At 39.2% G+C, this 25,746-nt stretch overlaps 1 protein-coding gene across 1 annotated transcript in view; it reads right to left on the reverse strand.

Moving 5' to 3' along the window:
- Window positions 1-4,032: 4,032 nt before the first annotated feature.
- Window positions 4,033-25,746, reverse strand: part of slc25a22a (solute carrier family 25 member 22a) — a 38,301-nt gene continuing 16,587 nt past the window's right edge. Inside the window, exons 3-12 of the mRNA XM_061917196.1 lie at window positions 23,936-24,126; window positions 23,729-23,854; window positions 23,589-23,644; window positions 20,320-20,410; window positions 19,307-19,361; window positions 14,384-14,444; window positions 12,100-12,244; window positions 11,867-12,021; window positions 11,708-11,783; window positions 4,033-11,629 (exon numbers count right to left, since the gene is read on the reverse strand). Coding sequence (XP_061773180.1) covers window positions 11,476-11,629; window positions 11,708-11,783; window positions 11,867-12,021; window positions 12,100-12,244; window positions 14,384-14,444; window positions 19,307-19,361; window positions 20,320-20,410; window positions 23,589-23,644; window positions 23,729-23,854; window positions 23,936-23,955 — 939 coding nt within the window. The 5' untranslated portion in view covers window positions 23,956-24,126 and the 3' untranslated portion in view covers window positions 4,033-11,475. The remainder of the gene's footprint in view (window positions 11,630-11,707; window positions 11,784-11,866; window positions 12,022-12,099; window positions 12,245-14,383; window positions 14,445-19,306; window positions 19,362-20,319; window positions 20,411-23,588; window positions 23,645-23,728; window positions 23,855-23,935; window positions 24,127-25,746) is intronic.

Below are 25,746 nucleotides of genomic sequence, written 5' to 3' on the forward strand. Positions count from 1 at the left end.
CACCTGTTCCCAATTAGTCTGCACACCTGTGGGATGTTCCAAATAAGTGTTTGATGAGCATTCCTCAACTTTATCAGTATTTATTGCCACCTTTTCCAACTTCTTTGTCACGTGTTGCTAGCATCAAATTCTAAAATTAATGATTATTAGCACACAAAAAAAAAATGTTTATCAGTTTTAACTTCAAATATATTCAATTGAATATGGGTTGAAAATGATTTGCAAAACATTGTACCTCTAACACAATTTCCCAACTCATACGGAAACAGGGTTTGTGTGTATATATATATATATATATATATATATATATATATATATACACACAAGTGCTAGAAAATGGATTAGAAAGGAAAGATTTTTTTTAAATAATAATTTTTAACTTGGCACTTTTGTAGGGCCACATTTTGGACGGTGGCGGGCCTCAATTTGGGGACCACTGTCTTAATGTCACAAATTAGCATGGTATGGCATCATAGGGTTGGTTCTTGAAATGAGTAAGAAGCTAGTTAACTAACCGGGAAGCAATACGAGAATCTAGGAGAAAACGCATCTGTCTATCCATTTTCTTACGCTTATCCGAAGTTTGGTCGCGGGGGCTGCAGCCTAAGCAGAGAAGCCCAGACTTCCTTCTCCCCAGCCACTTCAAACATGAACAGCGCTAACTGTACTGTATATTGTGGGGTACCCCAGGGATCAAGACTGGTACCAAAGTTGCTCAATCGCTATATAAACGATATTTATAAAGTTACAAAGGACTTAAAGTTAATATTATTTGCAGACGCCACAAGTGTGTTTTGTTCAGGAGAGAAGTTAGTACAAATATAAAGAATAACCTAATAAATAAATGTCTTCCTATTACGAAGCAGTGTCTGGGAAATTTGTGGTGGACTCTCTTGTTTCTGGGGCTGAGGTTGCCAAGTTGGTTAAAAAGATCCTCAGTGACAGGGCTTCGGGGATGGATGAGATCCGCCCAGAGTCCCTTAAGGCTCTTGATCCTGTGGGGCTGTCTTGCAACATTGTGTGGAGTTTTTGGGGTGGTGCCTCCTCTCTTTAAGAAGAGTTCGGATGTAGTGGGATCATACTCCTTAACCTTTCCGGTAATGTCTTTTCAGGTGTACTTGAGAGGAGGCTACGTCGGTTCATCGAACCTCGCATTCAGGCGGAGTAGTATGGTTTTCATGCTGGTCGTGGAACTGTAGACCAGCTCTATACTCTTGGCAGGATTCTCTAAGGTGCATGGCAGTTCGACCAATCAGTCTACACGTGTTTTGTGGACTTGGGAGAAGCATTGTGTCCCTTGGGAAGACCTGTGGGGAGTGCTCAGAGAGTATGGGGCTTTGGTCCTGATTGAGGCGGTCTGTTTTGGGTATGATCAGTGCCAGAGCTTGGTCCGCATTGCCGGCAGTAGTCGGACCCGTTTCCAGAGAATGTTGGACTCCGGCAGGGCTGCTCTTTGTCACTGATTCCGTTCACAACTTTTATGGACAGAAGTTCTAGGAGCAGTAGAGGCGTTGAGGGGACCCGGTTTGGTGGCTGCGGGATTAGGTCTCTGCTTTTTGCAGATTATGTGGTCCTGCTGGCTTCATCTGCCCTGGATCTTCAGCTCTCACGGGATTGGTTCGCAGCAGAGTGTGACGCGACTGGCATGAGAAGTAGCACCTCCAAGTCCGGGTCTATGGTTCTTGCCTGGAAAAGAGTGAAGTGCCATCTTTGGGTTGGGGAGGAGATTTTGTCCCAAGTGGGGGAGTTCAGGTACCTAAAAGTCTCGTTCATAAACAAGGGAAGAGTGCATTGTGAGATCGACAGGTGGATTGGAGCAGCATCTGCAGTAATGTATCGATCAGTCATTGTTAAGGGGGAACATTATCACAATTTCAGAAGGGTTAAAACCAATAAATATCAGTTCCCAGTGGCTTATTTTATTTTTCGAAGTTTTTTTCAAAATTTTACCCATCATGGTATATCCCGTAAAAAAGCTTTAAAGTGCCTGATTTTCGCTATCTTTAAATCCATCGTCCATTTTCCTGTGACGTCATTTAGTGATGCCAACATGGCGGATAGCACAGCAAGATATAGCGGCATTAGCTCCGATTCAGACTCGGATTTCAGCGGCTTAAGCGATTCAACAGATAACGCATGAATTGAAACGGATGGTTGGAGTATGGAGGCAGACAGAGAAAACGAAATTGAAGAAGAATCGCTATTGAAGCTATTCGGCGATCGCCTTCTAACCAACGATTGAGTGACGCAGGGTATCCATACATCTCTGTGCCATGTCTGTCGTAGCATCGCCGGTAAAATCTGCAGGAACAACTTAAATCCGTCGATTGGTAAGTGTTTGTTTGCCATTAAATGTGGGTGGAGTGAAAGGCTGGATGCAAATATAGCTACAAATGTACATACAACTAGCCTAAATAGCATGTTAGCATTGATAAGCTGGCAGCCATGCCGCGACCAAATATGTCTGATTAGCACATAAGTCAATAACATCAACAAAACTTACTTTAGTGATTTCGTTGACTTTATCGTTGGAAATGCATCTGCTTTGAGTGTCGCAGGGTATACATACATCTCTGTGCCATGTCTGTCGTAGCATCGCCGGTAAAATGTGCAGACGAGGGACTTTCGGATCTTTTGACACTGGTGCAACTTGAATCCGTCGATTGGTAAGTGTTTGTTTGGCATTAAATGTGGGTGGAGGGAAAGGCTGGATGCAAATATAGCTACAAATGAGACATAACGATGCAATATGTATATACAGCTAGCCTAAATAGCATGTTAGCATCGATTAGCACACTCCACGTAAGTCAACTTGAATCCTTCCCTGATCGTGTTGTTACACCCTCCGACAACACACCGACGAGGCATGATGTCCCAAAGGTACGGAAAACAGTCGAAAAAACGGAAAATAACAGAGCTGATTTGACTCGATGTTTGTAATGTGTTTGAGAAAATGGCGGATTGACTACCTAGGTGACGTCAATGCATCGCCCCGAGGGCGAATAATAGAAAGGCGTTTAATTCGCCAAAATTCACCCATTTAGAGTTGGGAAATCGGTTAAAAAAATATATGGTCCTTTTTCTGCAACATCAAGGTATATATTGACCCTTACATAGGTCTGGTGATGTTCCCCTTTAAGGAGCTAAACCGGAAGGTAAAGCTCTCAATTTACCGGTGAATCTATGTTCCTATCCTCACTTATGGTCATGAACTTTGGGTTGTGATCAAAAAGACAAGATCACGAGTACAAGAGGCCGAAATTAGTTTCTACTGTCAGGTGGCGGGGCTCTCCCTTATAGATAGGGTGAGAAGCTGTGTCATCCGGGATGAGTTCAAAGTAAAGCCACTGCTCCTCCACTTCGAAATGAGCCAGATGAGGTGATTTTGGCATCTGATCAGTTTGACCGCAAAAGGCCTCCCTGTGGTGAGGTGTTTAGGGCACGTCCGACCGGTAGGAGGCCAAAGGGAAGACTCAGGACATGTTGAAGGGAGGATGCTTCCCAGCTGGCCCGGAAACTTAGGATCCCCAGAATGGAACTGGACGGAGTGGCCAGGGAGAGGGCAAAGGGGCTACCAGAGGGTGGGGGGACTCCTGGCAAAAATTGTAGCAGCATCACTAGCATTTCATTTCAAATGCACAGCGAGTCAAGCAGGCAAGCCTCAGCTCTGTCCCTTCGCTGAGTCTAGCTTCGCTAGTTTGCGCACAGACTCACAGAAACCCTGCCCTCAGCCCTCAATGTGTCGATGAATAAAAACAATACAACAAATAGAAGAACAAAAAATATTCAAGATTTACCTACAGTCGTCCTTCTTTTATCGCTTTGGATTGTTCCAAAACATGACTGCAAAAAAGGAATTTCCGCAAAGTATGAATTATTCATTACAAATCAAATATTTCCATAGTGAGAGCATAAAAAACTTGTTTATGACCTTCTGAATACATTGTTCCTCATTTTGAAAGCACTAGACATGAAATACCAATCTTTAGTCACCTTTACACTCTGAATAAAAACAAGCATGACCTTCAAAGGTTTAGGGACAGTCAGTTTATTGAACAGCAAATTGTGACATGAAACACTTTATTTCTTTCACCATGGCATCGTAAACAATGCATAGGACGTATGTGTGTGTGTTTGTGTGTGTGTCATTCAATGCACAGAATTCTAAACACCCTGTATGGTTAGAGTCGTATTGGGGGTTGTGGTTGATATAAAGTGCTGTGTGTTGCGCAATTCCTCTTGGAGGAAGCAAGCAAAGGTCGTGAAGAGGACTCAGACCCCCCAAAAAAGGCTCTGAAGGTCCCCGGTCACATTGTGTATACAGTATTGTGATGCTGACATTGACATGTTTTGTTGTTTGTGTGTGCGGTTTCTACTTATTGCATATCAGTGAGCTGGTTGGTGTGTGCGTGTGTGTGTAAAGCATAAATGTTTTGATCATAATGTAATAAATTATTCACTAAATAATACATCTTATAATATCTATTTTACATTCATATATCTGATTCATTTAGAATATGTAGGCAATATATATTTTGTGGGTAACTGCTCAGCGCACACCACCACTACATGGGTCTTTGCATGTTATAGGGACATACATTAAATACATTTCACATTGGATTTTATTATCACTATGATCCCATGTGTGATCTCATGTGCCTTAACCATCCTTTGTGCTCTTCTTTAAAAAAAATTAAAAAACATTTAAAAATTCGAAAGAGGGATGTCACAGGAGTGTGACAGACAGAAAGAACTACACATCAGCTACAGCACTATAATATGCGGACACACACAAAGTCAGCGATAATTCATAGTGGGCTTAAAGCTAAAAGAAATTGCACAATATTGTCAAAAGCTTTAAATAAAGCAGGGAAATGATTTAAAACGATCATCAATAACACAATCAAAATAGACCGCAGGAACAGCAGATGAAAACGGCATTTGGAATGTTGAGAGATTCTTGGTGAAGAGCTTAAATGGCTCAGCTGTTCAAGTCATTACAGTCGGAAACTTTATGGCTTTCACTTTAGGACTGCTTGTGATTCAGCCGCCATCATGATGTCTACCTAATGGAAGCAGCATCACTGATGGTAGTTACATTTACAGTCTCAAGTCAGCAGGTCCTCATTAGCCTTGTCTGGGGTACACTTCATTTCAGTATTATTGGCTCGGAGCTTATTATGTTTATATCGCCATCATTATAAGATGCTTTATTTGGTCCACAAGTGACAACAGGAGCGCTGGCCGACCCGCAGACTTGAGCACTGGCCAAGAGGTAATGGCACCTTCGAGCATGTCCCCTTTTTCACATGAGCAAGCTCCAATTACGCTTGTTGCATCCCTTCATCTGCTGTATCCGCATCATCACGTAAAATCACCACACTGAATAACAGGGGATGGGGGAGGTAGGTGTGCAAATAAGCCATCATGTACAAAACAAACAATAAAGCATAGACGTTATACCATTTGCATGTGTACAACAGATTCAAGAGACACAAATATACAATATCATACCACCCATAGATTAATAAACACTTCTCACTCCCACACATGAGTACACGTTAAAAAGTTGCATTAAACGCCAACAGTGCCACAAGTGGGAGCTACAAAGTGGAATGTGATTTGATAAAAAAGACGTCAAAGTCACCTTGATCTCCGGTTAGATAAACCAATGGCAGGGCTTTGGAAGTGTGATGCGTACGTGAGATATGATGTATAAACGCTGCTGCTTTCCCTGCAGCTTCAAGCAAACAAGTGAACTGAACAAATAAGTGGTTTGATTTGGGGTTTTATGATGACAGTTTTCCCGTTAGCTCTTTGGGCCCTGCCAGTGAATTCAAGTTGCAACGGATATGTTTGATAATTGACTGATCCGTACTGTAAACAATAGTGTAAAAACTGCTATCCACCATAAAAGCAACTGCAGTGGACCATCTACTAGCATGATTATTTTAAAACTACAGTATCTCTCAATAGCTATGTTTATGATGATATATTTACTCAAAGGACATCACTAAATGAAAATAATTCATAGATTTACTTTGGAGTAGTCAGTGTAGAGCAAGGCTTTTCAACTGTTGGCCCTCTGGCCAAATCGGTAATGAAACCATGTTGGCCCCCAAGTTCAGTTTAAAACTTTGGAAAAAAACATTTTTCAGCTAATTCCTAAAAACACCAGAGTGCTCCGGTTTTATTGAGGAACTTGGTCCACTCCAAGCACATTGTGTGTCGCTTATGTGCTTAGCTATTGTGTAGCTGCTAGCGCCGAGTAGCCTGCAGGCTACCATGTTTACCTTTTGTAAAGACCTTCACTAAAATACAAGACAAGACCAACCTATGAATTGATTAACGTGGACCCCGACTTAAACAAGTTGAAAAACTTATTCGGGTGTTACCATTTAGTGGTCAATTGTACGGAATATGTACTGAACTGTGCAATCTACTAATAAAAGTTTCAATCAATCAATCAAAAAACTCAATGAAACATGTTGCAGGACTGCTGGTATTGGAGCGCTTATGCCTAAAATTTTAGACGCAAGCCGATACAATCTGAGTTTTTGCTGATAATGGACCGATATCCAATATCAATATCTGATTTGGACACCCCTAGTTCATACAGGCACACACGTGTGTGTGAATGGGTGAATGTGGAAATAGTGTCAAAGCACTTTGAGTACCTTAAAAAGGTAGAAAAGCGCTATACAAGTATAATCCATTTACCAATTACCATTTGCCCAGGCCACACACACTAGTATGAACTGTCTTAAGGAAATGTAATGTTATATTTTACCACTTTATGGAAAGTGGTCCCTCGACTTTTGGAGCAGTGTATAAGACATGAAGTTTGGGCAATATCCTAAATAGCTTTTTGATAAGAATCTATAAAATATTTAAGTAAGTTATGTGTGCTTTTAATTTAGATATTTCCACTATTCAATGTGTTTTTGTCAGTTTCCCATTTTCATTTTCAGTTTCCAATCTCGTTCATAATGAGCTTTATAAATGGGAAAAAAAAGTGTTTTGTTGTACTGTGCAGGTTTGAAATAAATATTTCAATCAATCAATTTATGTAACGAGGCTAGTAGTGTTACTCAAGGTTTCCATTTTGGGTGCTCTCGTTTTCATCTTTTCAACTATTCAACTGGTGGCCCTAGAGTTAAGTTAACAATAAAAAAACTTGTGAAAGACTCACATTTTAGGACAAGGTTCTTAAAAGCAGCAGAGCGCTCCTGTGACTCTGACAAATTAAATAGACAAAAATCAATTGTCTATTGTAGAGGACGTTGGTTCACCAGAATATACAAAATAAGACTAATAGCCCTCCAGTCCTTATCTTTCTGGAAATGTGGCTTATTTATTTGAATATTCCTGGTGTAGGGCTTACATAGCAGTATGGGCTTACTATCCACTGAAAATTAGTCAACACACAGCCATTATTTTTCTAAATATCTTGCAACACAAACTAGTTCCAAATTTATTGTATTTTATTATACTGTATTATAATCTATTCCTATTAATCTGTGTTATTTATAACCTACTCCAATCATATCAATCCATCCATCCATTTCTACCACTTGTCCCTCTTGAGGTGGCGGGGGGGCTGGAGCCTATCCCGGGAGGGGTACACTCTGGACAAGTCGCCACCTCATCGCAGCTAATTTTATCCTATTACATCATAATGTACGTCATATACTATTATGTACTCATTGGGCTACATCTAGAACCTCAGGTACACACCTCCAAGATGAAAGGTGAAGGTGATGTATGTCTCCACACCTGTACCCAAATGAGCACACATGGCGCTTCCTAAAGCGGGATCTGGAGGAGCGCAAAGTTACTAACAAGGCTGCTAAACATCCACCAGTGATGTCCTCATCATGGAGGAGAATTGCTGGATAATTCTATGCCCAATAGGATTAAGGCAGTGCTAGATAACAATGGTGCTCATGCTAAATATTGACACTAGGAGTTGGAACCCAATTTGGACATATTCACTACAAACAATATCTGCTATAAATGGTATACATATTGTCCAACGATCGTTATAGCGTGATAAAACATGTTGTTGACACATTTTATGTCTGTCTGCAAATTTGACAGCAACAAGGAGATAAAGGCATCCTCAATGCAATGTAGCATCAAAGCTAATGGCTAATGTCCTTCATAGTCCGAAGCCGCTTCTAAACAGCAATCCTCACCTCTATGGCGGCAAACTGTTTCTTACAAGTATCATTATCACTGGATAACAAGGAACAGCTAAACATGCTACAGTACATGCCGTGGGCACATATGCTTACCGCTAACTGCAAGCTAGAGCTCTTGAATGTAAAATACCGACCGTAATGGCACCAAGTAAAGTATCAGTATATGGGCGACACTACAGGGGTAAGATCGATATTTTTTTCTCATCAAAAAATATTTTCTTGTTTTTGGTATTATATCAGGAAGTATGTCTTTGAAAACAGAAGGGCTTTAAGGGCAAAAAGCTTAGGATTTAAATTAGAGCCAACGTTAATAAATAATCGAAATATTTACTTGTTATTGTTACATTGCCATCCTGTGTTTTTGTGTGACTATAATTGTGATCAAAAGTTTAATCATTCAAAGATTTAAACATTTTTATTATTCAATGATCTTGAAAATGTAATATTTCAATTGAAAATGTGAAGTTTCATTATCAGCATTGGTATAACCAATACAGCCCCTGTAACTATTTGGTATTGGATGGATTGCCAAATGTGTGGCATTGCCCAAATCAAATTAATGTAAAGTATCAAAACAACAGAACAAAAGGAGCTTATTACATTTTAACAAAGCTAGAACCATTTTCCAACAGAAAGTAACCCGCTATTACATTAACAAGTAGATAAAAAATTGTTTTGAAAAAATAATAATAACCGAAAAAACAATACGTCACTGTATACGTCAGCAGCCAAATTAGCAGCCCTTGTAACCCATTTTGAAATGGTTCTAAATGATAAATGATAAATGGGTTGTACTTGTATAGTGCTTTTCTACCTTCAAGGTACTCAAAGCGCTTTGACACTACTTCCACATTTACCCATTCACACACACATTCACACACTGATGGAGGGAGCTGCCATGCAAGGCGCTAACCAGCACCCATCAGGAACAAGGGTGAAGTGTCTTGCTCAGGACACAACGGACATGACGAGGTTGGTACTAAGTGGAGATTGAACCAGGGACCCTCGGGTTGCGCACGGCCACTCTCCCACTGCGCCACGCCGTTCCTATATTCTATTATCATTTATATTCCAAAAAGGTTTTCTTTATACAAATTGTTATCCCAGGAAGCTGCAATAGATTTTAGGCCGGATCGCCCATCACATCCTGCTGAAAACCTAGTTTTGTTGTACTTGAGCAATGACAATAAAGTCCTATCCTAGCCTAGAGTTGACTTATTTTCCAATAGTAGTAAATCTACAATGAATTTTAAGCTGCACACTGACTACTCAAAGTTATTTCTAATCTTGCATATAGTCCAAAGATATTTCATTGCTCTGTGAACCACCAACATTTTAAAGCATTGATCATTTGATTGACTCGGTGTAATTGTGAGTCAAATAAAAATCAATTTCATCACCAATTTGGTACTGGCCATAAATATGCCTGATTGTTAAAGCAGTGTTTCATGGTATGTCTAATGTTTGAATGCACACCAGAACAGAGAGATCTTTGAGAGAAGGTGAACAATAGAGTCACTGTGGAAGCTGATCTACTTATAAAAAAGCTGAGGCAATGCAAGTTATCTTGTGGCTGAAGGGGTGTGGCTTCTTAGGTCGAAGCAGGTGTGCTGGTATCAAATAAACACTTTCTCTGGGTTTGCTCCGACATAGATTTTTCCTGTTTCTAACTACACTGCTCAAAACGTAAAAGGAACATACGGGTAGTGCAGATCCTTCATATACACTGTGGCTAAAAGATTTAGGAGGGTCTCCCAGCACAGTGTTTCAAGAGTGTTCTATACTGTAGATAGTATGTCAAGAGGGCTTATAGGAGGGGAGCAGGACGGCCGCTACATGCTCATTCATGCAAGAAGGAACAAGAGAAGCACTCACTACTAAAGCACTATAAACTGACCTCGAACAGACTTTGTGTGTGCGTGCGTGTTAATACTAGGGGTGTCTCGATACAATTTTTTCACTGACGGTTACCATACTGCAGATGTTGCAGCCTTAAGTATTGCCCAATACCGATATTGATCCAAAACAAGAGCATGACTCACATACAGTAATTTAATTATTCTATAGTGTGGAATGTTAGAAAAGGCTTGATCAAGTACAATTTGACAAACAGAAAACAATAGTAGGTATGAAAAACACAAACCTATGTATTATTAATTGTCTGGAATGGACTTATGCGTCTTTAGGTTGAAGTGGAGTCGTAATTATTTTTTGGGACACATAGTGGCCACGATAATTCATTTAGTTAAGCTCAAGAGTCATGACACAGTAAATTGAATGATGCGGACACTTTTTTTTTACTGAATACTTCCTAATATTCTCTGCTTTGTATGTGTAAGTAATATATAACTATAATTATTTATACTTGTTTGAATTTAAATGTGTTTTAGACTGCAATATTTTTCAATTAAGGACATTTATTACATATGTCTAGCTTGTGAGCAATTGTTTGGTACGTTGTTGTGTAGCTTCTAGCTCCAGGTAGCCTTAAGCCTACCATGTTTACCTTTAGTATATAACTTCACTAGAATACAAGAAAAGACTGACCTAACGCAAGGAAACACATAGCTGGACTGCTGGTATCAAAGTACAAAGATCTTAGATGCAAACTGATATAATACGACACTTGGGTTTTTTTTGCTGATATCGGATGATATCTGATATCAATATCGGATCGGGACACCCCTTGTTCATACAGGCCCACAGAAGCCATACACACTAGTATGAAATGCAATGTCATGTTTTACCACTTTATGGCAAGTGTTCCCTGTACTTTTGGAGCAGTGAAGTTTGGGCAATAAACTAAATATAATTTTAAGTAAGAATCTATCAAATATCTAAGTAAGTTATGTGTGCTTTTAATTTAGATATTTTCATAATCCTATTTTGAATGCATCACTAGTCTGTGTGTGTTTGGAAATGGAGCACGTAAGACTGCAGCAACCAAGGGCCATTCGTCGACCTTGAAATTTTGACAATCGTTATATAAAATATCATATGTTGTAATTATAAAGCCATACTTCTTCAAAACCTAACCTGACATTTGCGGCTTCATATCGAATCGACATGCGCCGACACAGGCAGCTTGGCAGCAAAACGAAGGCTCCCTCCTGCATGATTCAGACATTCAAGACAACAAATTTGAAACAAAATGTAGCATGTGAGCATTAAAAATACGAACGTAAAGTTCTGTAAGAATGAGATGAATCCTCACGTAAGTGGGGGTGTGTGATGCGATCTGGGCGGGAGGCTTTAGAGAGAATGCGGTTCCTTAGTTGTCTTTTTTAGGCAAGAAGCTGAGGAGAAACTCGCCCACGCCGAGAAAGTAGACCACCTGGGCGATGCCAAAGAGAGGTGCAATGACCAACGCTCGACAGTATGCCCCCTTCAGGAAAGCGGTTGGACCCTCGTTACGCATGATTTTCCTGCAGAGTACATAATGACATGCATTACATACACTGAAGATGCGCTGAGCCAACATAACAAAGACACAATGAGGTAACCTGATACAGTCGGTCACGCCACTGTACGTGTCCTCGGTGCTACCCCGGGTCAGAGACTGAAGTCTTGTCTTTATCACTGCAGCACACCGAGTTCATATCAGCGTTTGAAATCAGCACACATTGCATCGACATCGCACACAGGCTGGCCTCACCACTTACCATCAACTGGATTGACTGCGACTGCTGCCGTGCTGCCCGCTAAGCAGCCTGATAGGAAGGACACGTAGAAAGGAGCGGGTCCTTCTGCGCCTCGCTTCCCCATGTTATTCAGGTTAGCAAAAAGAGGGAAGTATATGATAGAGAATGGAACATCCCTATAAAACAAGGAAAGACGACAAAAATACATTTACAGTCTTACTAAAGATACCAGCTGTTCATCACCATTGTTTTACCTGAGCAATGTGGCACCTAGGCCCTTATATAATCCAGCGATTCCCTTTTCACTCAGTAATTGTCTGGTGAGCTGTATGGCTGTTGGCGACTTGGTTTCCACTGTGCTTGCAGCCACCGTCTCTGGCATCAGCTTCCTCTGAGCCGCTAAGGAGTACAGAACAATTCCTCCATTATGCTATATTAAATTAAACACACTGTCCCCTATAGGTTTATGGTCCATAACAGGTAATAAAAATAAATAACCCTAATTAGAACCGGGTCAAAAACATTGGCATTAACAGCTGTGGCTGTAGGCAACCCCCTGATGTAATTGGTATACACTCCACTAGATGGCAGTAGCTTCATCTCGAACATCCAGCAGCTTTTCTACTTTAAAAAATTGTTTAAGCTACTTAGTTGTTGGTGTTACACTTGCCATTCTGTTGTTTGTAATGCACTGATCAGTTGTATTGCTGTGTGAGCAATGTTCTCCGTACCAGTACTACTACAATGACGTGTTGCTGCTGTGTTGTGCAATATACTTGACAATAAATGGCCAAGTGGTGAAAAAGTTTTTTTTTTTCCCTTTTTCATGCACTCCAAATCATTGTATCTTGAAAGTAAAAAAAATATATATGTATATATATATATATATATATATATATATATCCATTCATCCATCCATCCATTTTCTACTGCTTATTCCCTTTTGGGGTCGCAGGGGGCGCTGGTGCCTATCTCAGCTACAATCAGGCGGAAGGCGGTGTACACCCTGGACAAGTCGCCACCTCATCGCAGTATATATATCTATATTTGTATGTGTGTGTATATATATATATATATAAACTAGTATTATTAAATTATCACATGTTTTTATTCATATTAATCACACGTATAAATGTTGACTAAAAACCTCTAAACCCCTTAGTGGCCACATGCGTGGACAGCACCTTTTAGCTCTTATTTCCAAAATTGTGTACACTACTAAATTGGGGTCTTATGCCGACACATGGACACTTATAATGCTATCTGGTGGTGTCAGAAGAGTATAACATACAATGGAATTTGGAAACAAAAAAAGGTTAAAAATATAAAATTTGCATAAGTACACATATGTGTACTTATGGACTAAGTACATCATATCAAAATAATATGTTTAGTTTTTAATCTAATTAGGGTCCAATAAGCCCAAATAGCAAAGAGAAATAAAAATAGCATGTAAACAAACAGCTTGGGCCTTTCACGATTAATTGCAGTTCTCAGAAAAAATGTTGCCTAACTTAACTATGCTATTTCTGTTGACAACATCAGCATGGGTAAACTGCACCAAACTATGTTCAATGTAATAGTAGCATTCCTGTTAGTGGCTGCCTAATAACATGTTTTTCTTTTAGATACTATTTTAAGAAAACTCATCTCTGCAATTTATGCAAATTAGTTCTGCCAGGGTGTATTTTGAAACCATCTGCCTCACTCATCTTTGCACTGGCGTATGCATTGAACGTACAACCACCCACGCAGCTGAGACCATTCGCTGTTAAAGTAAAGTGCAGTCACATTAAATTGCATGATTAATCTGTGTTTAAAGATGATTGATGCAATATTTTGTGTTATTAATTGCATGCGTTAACGCATTAAATCTGACATCCCTAATATAAACAGTTATCATCTGCTCCAAAATAGCATCCCATCCACTTTGCAGTTGCGCTGAATAAACACCTGAAGGTGTAATAAAGAGCTTTTACGGAATGAATTAAATCCCTCAGTGCTACAGTATAGTGGTCTACTCTAATTTTAAAATGTTTAGTTGTTACTCATTTTTTAAAAACATTTAAACTTAAGATTAATAATTACCATAAACAATAGAAAGTGAGCTCAAATATACCTGGATAAGTACAGACTAAAAGGTAATACACGTTAGACAGCAAAAAAAACATATTTGATGATTTAAAAAGTCAAAATTTGTACCACACGCAGCCAAATACCAGAAAAATATACATCCATCCATCCATTTTCTACCGCTTATTCCATTTGGGGTCGCGGGGGGCGCTGGTGCCTATCTCAGCTACAATCGGGCGGAAAGCGGGGTACAATACAATGAAAATGTATGTTTAACTACTATACAATATTATAATGCATTAAAAGAAAACAAACAAATTGGGGTTAAAAGTGTACATTCCCAAGTCTTTCTTACTGTAAAAAACGAGGATAAAGTTTTTGCAATCCCAAAGAAGACCACAAAAGGCCACTGTTTCTCCAATTTAACACACAAATACTGAGGCATCATGATGAGGAATTGCTTACCAATACGTCCAGCGTCTTGGAGCTGAATTTTCAACATCTCCATAGGCGTGGTGACAATAACCTACAAGAGAACAACGTTTGCCGTTAAAAACTGCAAATTTATTGGCATTTTTCATACACTAAGGGTATGAGTATGTATTGCATTATAATGTGCTTTAATGTGCTTTGTCCTGTTTTAATATACTGGCTGCCATTGCCGGTAGTTAAATGTCAGTCCTTGTTTGCCTGTATAATCCAAGGAGCAGTAACTGGTTAACTGGATTAAGGGTGAGATGGTCATGTTCTCAAGAGCAATCTTAATACAATGTCTGCTACATTTAATCTAATTATGTTCTTTGGACTCCAAGCCTTTGAGTCACTCACTCACTGCACATGCCCAAGCTTTGCGTGTTTCACCTGAATATGGTTCTTTTGGGTCACAAACAATCTTATTATTCATTTACATATGGCGTTGTCTAATTCTTCCTACAGGCCGGGACAAATGAGGCTGAGGTTCGGTGGTTAGCATGCCGACAGACACTGGAAGTGCTAAAGGCAGCAGCAGCTCCAGATGGAGAACAGAATGCTATGAATGATTGAATGCTATTATTTCACTTTTTCTCCCATTAAAGTGTTATTTTATGTGCTTGAAGTTATGCATGTTCCTCTGATTTGTATACTCCCATCCAGCCTGCAGACATACCCACCCTGTGTAAGTGCGGCCTGTGGAGAGTGCCGTTTTACTAACACCTGTGATTGTCATTGAAATCAAAGTAAAAGACAACACTTCAAGTTTGAAAAGACCATATCAATCTCAGTGAATGTTATGTGAACATGTCATGTGTATGCACGCTACAACAGCTTCTTCTTCATGACCGTATATAAATCATAGTATATAGATTAAATTTGTCTCACTTGTTATTATAACCTCCCTGACGTAATTTGTGATATTAACAGTTCTGTTTAGTGCAAATGTTTGTGAAGCCATGACGTGACAGAGGAAGTGTGTGTGTGTGTGTGTGTGTGTGTGTGTGTGCGTGTGTGTGTGTGTGTGTGTGTGTGTGTGTGTGTGTGTGTGTGTGTGTGTGTGTGTGTGTGTGTGTGTGTGTGTGCGTGCGCGCGTGTGTGTGTGTGTACATGTGTGTGAGTGTATGTGCGTGTGACACTTTGATGTTAACTTTCAAATAATCAATAGAATCAATTGAAAGTTGCTACATTATATATGTATTTTCTATTAAATAGTCAAGAATCACGGTCCAAATGAAATATTTATATATATATATATATATGTACAAACCCCGTTTCCATATGAGTTGGGAAATTGTGTCAGATGTAAATATAAACGGAATACAATGATTTGCAAATCCTTTACAACCCATACTCAGTTGAATGCACTACAAAGACAACATATTTGATGTTCAAACTCATAAACTTTATTTTTTTTTTTTTTGCACATAATAATTAACTTAGAACGTCGTGGCTGCAACATGTGCCAAAGTATTTGGGAAAGGGCATGTTCACCACTGTGTTACATCACCTTTTCTTTTAACAACACAATAAACGTTTGGGAACTGAGGAAACTAATTGTTGAAGCTTTGAAAGTGGAACTTTTTACCATTCTTGTTTTATGTAGAGCTTCAGTCGTTCAACAGTCTGGGGTCTCCGCTGTCGTATTTTACGCTTCATAATGCGACAGACATTTTCCATGAGGGACAGGTCTGGACTGCAGGCGGGCCAGGAAAGTACCTGCACTCTTTTACTACGAAACCACGCTGTTGTAACACGTGGCTTGGCATTGTCTTGCTGAAATAAACGTTGTTTGGATGACATCATATGTTGCTCCAAAACCTGTATGGACCATTCAGCATTAATGGTGCCTTCACAGATGTGTAAGTTACCCATGCCTTGGGCACTAATGCACCCCCATACCATCACAGATGCTGGTTTTTGAACTTTGCGCCCATAACAATCCGGATGGTTATTTTCCTCTTTTTTCCGGAGGACACCACGTCCACAGTTTCCAAATATAATTTGAAATGTGGACTCGTCAGACCACAGAACAATTTTCCACTTTGCATCAGTCCATCTTAGATGAGCTCGGCCCAGCGAAGCCAGCGGCGTTCCTTGGTGTTGTTGATAAATAGGTTTTGCTTTGCATAGCAGAGATTTAACTTGCACTTATAGATGTAGCAACCAACTGCAGTTACTGACATTGGTTTTATGAAGTGTTCCTGAGCCCATGTGGTGATATCCTTTACACACTGATGTCGGTTTTTGATGCACTACCGCCTGAGGGATCAAAGGTCCGTAATATCATCACTTACGTGCAGTGATTTCTCGAGATTCTGTGAACCTTTTGATGATGGTAAAATCCCTAAATTCCTTGCAATAGCTCGTTGAGAAATATTGTTCTAAAACTGTTTGACAATTTGCTTAAAAATTGGTGACCCTCGCCCCATCCTTGTTTGTGAATTACTTAGCATTTCATGGAAGCTGCTTTTATATCCAATCATGGAACCCACCTGTTCCCAATTAGCCTGCACACCTGTGGGATGTTCCAAATAAGTGTTTGATGAGCATTTTTCAACTTTATCAGTATTTATTGCCACCTTTCCCAACTTCTTTGTCACGTGTTGCTGGCATCAAATTCTAAAGTTAATGATTATTTGCAAAAAAAAATGTTTATCAGTTTTAACATCAAATATGTTGTCTTTGTAGCAAATTCAACTGAGTATGGGTTGAAAATGATTTGCAAATCATTGTATTCCGTTTATATTTACATCTAACACAATTTCCCAACTCATATGGAAACGGGGTTTGTATATATATATGTGTATATATATATATATATATAAATATATATATATACAGGCGCACAAGAGAGAAACATGTCTATGGATGTTCTCAATCATTCCAGAGAGGAAGTACTTAAGACGATGGGAGAATATGCGGAAGGTCAGATTTAACAAGGAACGCCCACATTCAAGGCTTGCTCCACCCATCTTGTGCACATCTCGAATAAAGGCACGCAATAACAGACTAAAAGAGGCCTTATTATGCAAAACCAACTTTTTTTGTTGTTACCTGTTTTTGTAAAAAAAAAAAAAGATAACATACCATGCCAGAAATATTTATAAAACTCGCCTTCAAGCAAACTTGTTCAAAACAAGCCGTTTGGAATTTGCGATGACTGTGACATGCAGTAATTTGCCTTAGTTACATTAGCATATATCTCTACATATAGTAGAGCTTTGTGTGAGTCCCCCATTTTTATCTAGTTGTAGTCCAAAGTTGTAGTCAATAAGTTTTTTTATTTTTCTCTATCCTCTTGTTGTGAGTCAGAATGGCTCATACGTGCATGAAAAAAAACTCAGCTGTAGCGTAAAGTTATTGTAATGTATATCATATATATTATATAACTTATATCTGACGTAGACTCAAGATGGAAGTACAAACACCTACAACATGGCTGACAGGGTGGAGACGGGGTGGAGACACAGTCGAGGGGGATTGGCCTGGAGGAGAATTTCTCCGTGTAATTTAAGACTACCCACAAAACAGAGCATTCTCAATAGACCGTCAAAAGGCAGCTTGAAGATGATCTGTAAAACATAATCTATGCAAAATGTTGACCAAAGACCCACCATTACATGCTACAAACCACAAGGTAGTGTCTTAAATGTAGAACAAAAATCATATTATGACCCCTTTAAAAAAGGAACTGCACTGTTTTTGGAATTTTGCCTATCGTTCACAATTATTATGAGAGATAAGAACACACGTTTTGTTTAACGATTTTAAAGATGAGAAAAAAAACGCTTGAAAGAAGGGGCTAATGGAGTCACCATTGTAACCTTTAAAGCCTTCTTAAACAAATTCCAAACCCTCCAGCAACGTTTTATATACACAGAGCAGGTCTATATATAATGTAACAGACACGTTCATAACATTATGTAAAATGTTCAATGTTTAACGTATTTTGATAATTTTACACATATCCGGGACTTATGTCTTTTGCACATTGATTTGTGTTTCCATAGCTGCGCACGTCTGACTTCTGGCAACATGTGTGAATCAAACAGGAAGGAGTGTGTGTTCTAATCATGGCAGACTTGGTTACAGACAACGAAAACCACAGTTTTTTTGACACAAAGGAAGATTTACAATGAAAGCGATTTTGACACTGTAAATATGGAACTTGGAGCCAAGCTATCTTTACATAAATGGATTGCTTATCCAATATCAACAGGAAACAGCCGTCTGGACCAGACAAACAAATGTCCATTGAGTGAGTCACTTTAATGTCGACCATGATACACGCAGCACGCCATGCGTGTTAGTACAACTACAGTACATACACTGCTTGACTAGCTGTGTATAAACAAAACATGAAATGTGGGCTAATACTTTACAGATGCTGTCATATGACATGTTTTTCAGTCAGTACGGATTGGTGTCATATCGCAGTGTTAAACATTACAAACCCAAACGGGTTTCGTGTTGTTCTAGAAGCTAACTTATCTTTTGCCGATGTTAGCTTTTTACAGCTAGTACCGTAGCACGCTGATGTCTTGCTACGATAGTAAAAGAGTTCCTCATTGTTCGCTCTTAAAATAATAACATTGCTACAGCATGTTTATCATACGGGTTATGGAATGTAAATGAAGTATTGTGGACGTTTTTTTAATGCATTTTTAAAGTAATTCAGAGGTAGAATTGATTGCTCCCAGTAGCTGTATTGGTAGCCACCTAGAACGAGCCAATTTTTATGTTACAATGCAAAAAAACAACCAAAAAAAACAACTTTTGTCTTTTTGTTTCTTATAATGATTGTGAAAGATAAGCAACATTCCCCAAAATTTGTGTGGGCGAATGCTGCCAGAATTTGCTCAGTTGCGCACTTTTTTTCACATAAGCACATGGGGAAACAGAGCCTTTACTTACCTGGCATGTACCCGCACCGCACCCAGCCAGCATCTCTTTCAACAAAGTGAGTTTTCTGCAAATAAAACAAACACATTTTAAAAAAGTAATCGGATTGAAGCACTGAAGTTACAAGAGAGTCAGATGTATTGAAAACAGACTTGGCAATGACTATGAATGTTTTCATTCATCCAGGTTATAGTAATCTCAGGGAATTTAATCGATTGCGACCCGGGCTTTTTGGTTTCTCTTCGAAGATGTTTCGCCGTTCTTCTAAGTAGACTTCATCAGTTCATGCTCATTGACTTAAACTGGTCAGATCTAGTCTTGAGGCTAGTACTGACCAATTTAAGTCTATGAGCATGAACTGATGTCCAGTTGCGATTGATTGAATGCCCCGAGAGTCTTGATTATCTGTGTCTGCCACACCAACTGTTCAGACACCAGGGAAGATAAATAATTGACGAGTTGCTGGGCCAGACAAGTCAATCATTCATCAGCCTGAATGTTTGTCACCACAGAGATGGAGACAGAGCCCCGGCAACATTTATCTCCTGGGGCCCAGTGCACGTACTAGCTGGTGAATATAGCATACAAAACAGATGTGATCATTTTACACTGTAAGTAGGATTATAGAGAGGATCACGCGTGTCTTGCATACACGTAACTCGATAACCACAAACTGTTGCAATGTAATGTTTGGCACTTGGGTGATGATAAAAGAAGGGTGGGGACCAACTGTATGAATACAGACAGCTAATGTGTCAGGTTACATGTTAGTTAACCACTGTGTGAATAAAAAGTGGATAGTGTGTGTGTGTGTGTGTGTGTGTGTGTGTGTGTGTGTGTGTGTGTGTGTGTGTGTGTGCGCGTGTGTATGCGCGTGTGCGTGCGTGCGTGCGTGCGTGCGTGCGTGCGTGCGTGCGTGCGTGCGTGCGTGCGTTCGTGCGTGCGTGCGTGCGTGCGTGCGTTCGTGTGTGTGTGTGTGTGTGTCTGCACGTACATATGTGTGTCTGTGCGCGTAAATCACTCACCCATCCTTGGAGAGGCGATGCCTGAAGAAGTCATTGGCTGCCAATTTGATGGCTTTCTCTGGCGTCACTAGTGTGAGGTTAACCGCCGCTCCTGGAGAAAAAACCGGGCAAAGCAAAGGAAGAGAGGAGTAGAAACAATGAAAAACATGTATTTTTGTTTACATTTTAGGAAGTGAATATAGTGTAACTTGTCATTTTTAATGCTAATAATGTTGTACAATTTGGACAGCTGTACAAGACTTTAGTTAGCATTAAAAGGCTAACTGTACATGTGTTTTACTTTTACTGTAACATTTTTGGCTTAATTTTATAACACAAGAAGGGGAAAACATGATATAAAAAAAACATTTTATATGCTCCAATTAACACTATTCGTCCAAAATCACCAAAAGACTCCATACTTTACTAAAGCAAATATCTGCAGCTGTTTCTAATTAGCACCAGGTCAAACATTTTTTTGCAATTACAGATGCGGCTGTAGGAAACATCCCAATGTAGCTTTTAGTAACTCCACAGGATGGCAGTAGTTGTATTTGCAGTATCATAAGTGATCAGCATCTAGCAGCTGTATCTATTGTCAGCAAAGTTAAGGAAATGTTTTATTGCTCTGACATTTTACTATGCACAGTATGTCACTGGATAGTGTCCTGGAACACACAGATGAGTTTCATACAGTGAGCATGGGCTTGAGTCTCTCTCAGTCTCTGTGAGTGTGAATAATTGTTTGTCAGTATGTGCCCTGTGATTAATTCAAAATGTAGTCTGACTTTTACCCACAGGGAGACCTATGTTACATTCACAGTGTGGAGCACTATCGCACGTCCTTTCTACCCACAGCCAAGGGACTTTACAATGCACTTATGTGATTACTATGATGGTATTTTTCGTGGCGTGCAATACCAATTTTAGTGAGTTTTTATATTAATTACATCCATCTAATAGCAATTATATCTATCCAATATTATATTAATATTATTGCCCTGGGAATCGACAAATTAGAAGATGCTGGCAGCCGTTCAAAGTACTCTAAACCTGCCACAAATGATTGGAGGATGCGAGCAGAACTGTGGGCACTAAGACATTTGTGATTTTGGAGTATATTGCAAACTTGGCAACATCTGGAGATGCTGGTGAGGCATGATGAATTTGAGGACCAGAAAGGACCAGAAAAGACCAGAAAGAGACAATTAGATTGAAATCGCAGGGCATTAAATCGATCGCAACTGGACTGCTTGGTTTGTCTTGGAAGACGTTTCGCCTCTCATCCAAGTAGGCTTCATCAGTTTGTGCTCATAGACTTAGATTGGTCAGATCTAGTCTAGCGGCTGGTGCCAAAACCCAAATGTTTATATTCCAAAACAAGAAGGGTGTGCCTAGGCAAAGACGCTTTCTCCCTATCATAGTGAGAAAAAACAAATGTTGTGATGGAAGACAACTGAATCTTGGCCTGAAGAGTTTGCCCGTCTATGCTGTGTGATGCGTCGGCTCGAACGTTGTTTTGTTTCCCCAATATATGAATCAGTGCATTCATCATTACACTGGATAGCATACACCAGATGGTTTTTGTGGGTGTCACTATGTTATTTAGTCACTACAGAAATTACAACTTGTGTTCACATTCACAGAAACCACATGGGTTAGCCTACTCTATACAGTGTTTACAACCTTACTAGTGTTCACTTCACAGCCACAGATGGTTCATCAAGTTATTTACATTATTTACACATTACTTTGGCATTTTTGCTTTGATGGCTCTGAAATGAGCCTTCCTGACAAATTTCTGAGCAGCTTGCATTTTCCTTTTTGTTTCTGCTTTATTAGATAATGCCTTGGATTTTATGGTCAATTACTGTCTCTTCGACTCCCTCTCCACTTATAACTGCTCCCAATGCAAAAATCATAAAGACTACAAACTATTTTTATTCTATTAGTTAACTTCCTTTATCTAAATAACCATTTGTGATTTATAGCATGAACTAAATATATTGCAGTCATGTTGTTAATGTTTCAAAATGATTCAACTATTCAATATCAAAATACAAACAGTAGAAATAATCAACAAAATGTCAGCTACTGTCTTGTCTAAAAAAACAATGAAAACAAAATTTAGCATTTAGACAGGCTATACTGTAGCATAAGCTATCCCATGTCTGGTACAATCATGTGTGTTCTTAAATGTGAATTCCACATCTTCCATGCTGAGAGAAGTTTTGATTTGGGGTTACAAGGTAAACGAGTAAAATAAATGGGTTGGGCATTGGTTTATACAGACGCATACATTTGTCCACATGGGGCCAAGAATACACATTATGGGTTTTCTGGACGTTGTGTACATCGCTAAAAGAAAAATCTAAGGAAGAGAATCCATCTGCCATCTTCCACTTTTTTTTTTAATACATAAATCGCTTGAGTACACTCTCTTCTGTTCCCCGACTCTCTCGTCGTAATTTGGGATGTGCGCGCCTGTTGTGATTTCCCTCCCTGGTTGATGACCCGCCCTATCTTGCCTCTGATTGGCTTGTCCGTAATGTTTTTCCCTAATCTCAACCAATCGTGACTCACCATAGTAAACCAACCAACCAATCATGGATTTTCTTAAACGTAAACCAAAAATTATTTTCCCGTATATTTTGTCCCATGCCTTTAGAGTTGCTTCGCTACGTAGCTTTGATTTTTAAGTTAATAATTTCTAATGGAAAAACCATAGTTTTTATCACTGCAGCCTTAAACCGTAATGGATTATCAAAATTCATACTCGATATGAGAAAACCGCAGTTGTTGGCAGGTATGACAAAGAGACAGATGAAGATTTCAACACACATTGTAGGTCGGAAAAAACGAAGAAAAACGGAAAATTATTTTTTATTTTTACAGAGATAAAAAAGTCGGATTTTCAACTATAGACGGAAAAATCCCATGCCTGTGGTTTTGAAGTATAAACATTTAGGTTTTGTCACCCGCCGCTAGGCTAGATCTGACCAATCTAAGTCTATGAGCACTAACTGGTGAAGCCTACTCGGATGAGAGGCGAAACGGCTTACAAGACAAACAACCAAGCAGTCGATTGCGATCAATTGAATGCCCTGAGATGACAACGAACTGGATGAATGAGAACATTCAGACAATTAGATTGAAAAGTTTAAATTGGTTATCGCTCGCCCAATAATAAACATTCTAATCTGGATTGTTTACCCTGGCTGCAAGATCTTTCTTCGCTTTTTCTTCCTGTTCTAACCCTTATCAAGTTTTTTCTCAAAATTAAACCTTACCTCTGTACATCCCAAAATACCCTTCTGACCGGATGGTCTTAATAAGGCAGTCTGACCTATATAATAAAAAAACAACAGATGTCACACAGAAAAAAAACAAAAAAACAAGACTATTGTCATAGTAAACAGATTAGACATACATGCTAGTGTAAAGGCGAGTTCCATTTTGCTGGTTTTGCAGGCGAGTCTTGGCCAGGTCAATAGGAAACACACAAGTGACTCCAATTAGGCCGGCGATCCCCCCATTGATCAATTTGGCAGGCAAACTTGATGAAGAGGGTAGGAAAAAACCTAAACATGATATTGCAGCATAAATGCGGCTGTATTTATTGTAGTCTTTAGCTTACCTGATTTGCTTGTCAGCCATTTATGTAAAGCCCTGATTCCTCACTGCCGTCAATGTATTTGTGTACTGCGGATGGTGAGAGCAGCTGTTATATATATTTTGTTGATTGTTAAAAAGTGCCTTGCATGGGAATATGGGTTTTAAGAGGTGATTTAGTCTGGTCAGTCTTCTTCAAATGGGGGGTAGTTGTACCTGTAATGACATGCAGACATACTACAGTAAGATAAAATGTATGTAAAGTACAACATTGCAATTCAACACTACAAATCAACATGTCGGAAAAAAAGTAGGAAGAAGAAGATCTTAATTAACCCTAGTTCCAGCAATTACTGATCGTTTGTTAATTTTCGTTGTTAAACATGTTACTATTTTTTCATAGTGAAGGAAAATGATAATGATTTTTTTAAAATGCGTAATAGTCACTTTAATAGCTTGTGATAGTGTGTGTAGATACATGAATTAAAAATAAATACAAATGATGAGTAAAAACTGAAAAACACTAAACAATAATTAATAAATAATGGATTTATTATAGAGGAAACAAACAGGAACATTGTAATACGTAGATAAAAACCTAAATCCTCAATCAATCAATCAATTAATAAATAAATCAATCAATCAATCAATTCCTTTATTGTCATTGTCATAATAACACTTAAGTCATGCATGTCAACGAGAGTTTGAGCTTTGTCTAGCGGCATAGAAACTGCATTAAATGTGCAGGTTAACCATTGTTTACATTTAGCATTGTCAAGAAGATTTGTGATGTATAACACTTTATTAAAAACTAATGATGAAGGAATACAGGATAAATTACACAAGACGCAATTTTCCATATAAAGTACTGTGTAAACAACATATGCTTATGGTGGGTCTTAAACGGTCTCATACTGGTACACAGAGGTCATTGCTTAATGTATTCCATGTTTTATTAGCACATACAGTACAACTGTAATACATACATTTAACTATCACTGAAGTTGTATACATTTTTATATAATTTCATTTAAAACTGTTTTTCCGTGGTGAAACACTCACTGTGTGGCTTGTTTCTAAACCTCAGGGTAGACACGCCATCACTATGAAAGTCATCTTAAACAGAGAAAGCCATAACGTCTGTGGTACTTGCTTAAACAAATCATTTTAGCCAACACATGTAATAGGCCTGATTACCAAGATATTTCCTATTTTTGACACACTACACTATGCCTCAGTGTGTAAAGATGCTTGCTCTTCCCTCTTTTCATCTCTCCACCCACTGCTTCCACCAATCACCTGTCACCTCCCTCTGCAGCAGCTGAAGCCCGCCTCCTACTAGTCATGTCTCAAAGTCACGAGTCACGACGCACAAGCACGACACACAATCATGCTGAGTGGTGGGTTTCTCTGTGTACCCATCCGCCCCTCGAAAGCAAATATCATTAGGTCTTGGACAGATTGCGCAGCATGTGAGCATGTTTCCATAGGGTGATGCGGTTTGGGGTGTTTAGCTTGGGACAGCTTAAAGCCCCCATTCAACCCCTCTGGCCTCCAGTTCCTCCAGAGGTGGAAAAAGGCGGAAAAAAGTGAGCGAGTGAGGGAGAGGTCAGATGAGAACATACTGTAATGTCCAAATGTAAGACAAAGCAGGTGTTACGTTTAAAGTGACGTAACAAACACTATTAGCTTTGCCAATACAAACATCAACACAATCATGTGGCCTTGGCAATTTGTTCTATGCTGTGGTGTATTTGTACAAGAACATTCTGTAGCTCTTATTTGTTTTGATGAAGAGGTTGACAACAAGACTTTTGCTTTTTTATCGATAGGCAA

The sequence above is a fragment of the Nerophis ophidion genome, linkage group LG12 (assembly GCF_033978795.1).
Source record: "Nerophis ophidion isolate RoL-2023_Sa linkage group LG12, RoL_Noph_v1.0, whole genome shotgun sequence".
NCBI lineage: Eukaryota > Metazoa > Chordata > Actinopteri > Syngnathiformes > Syngnathidae > Nerophis > Nerophis ophidion.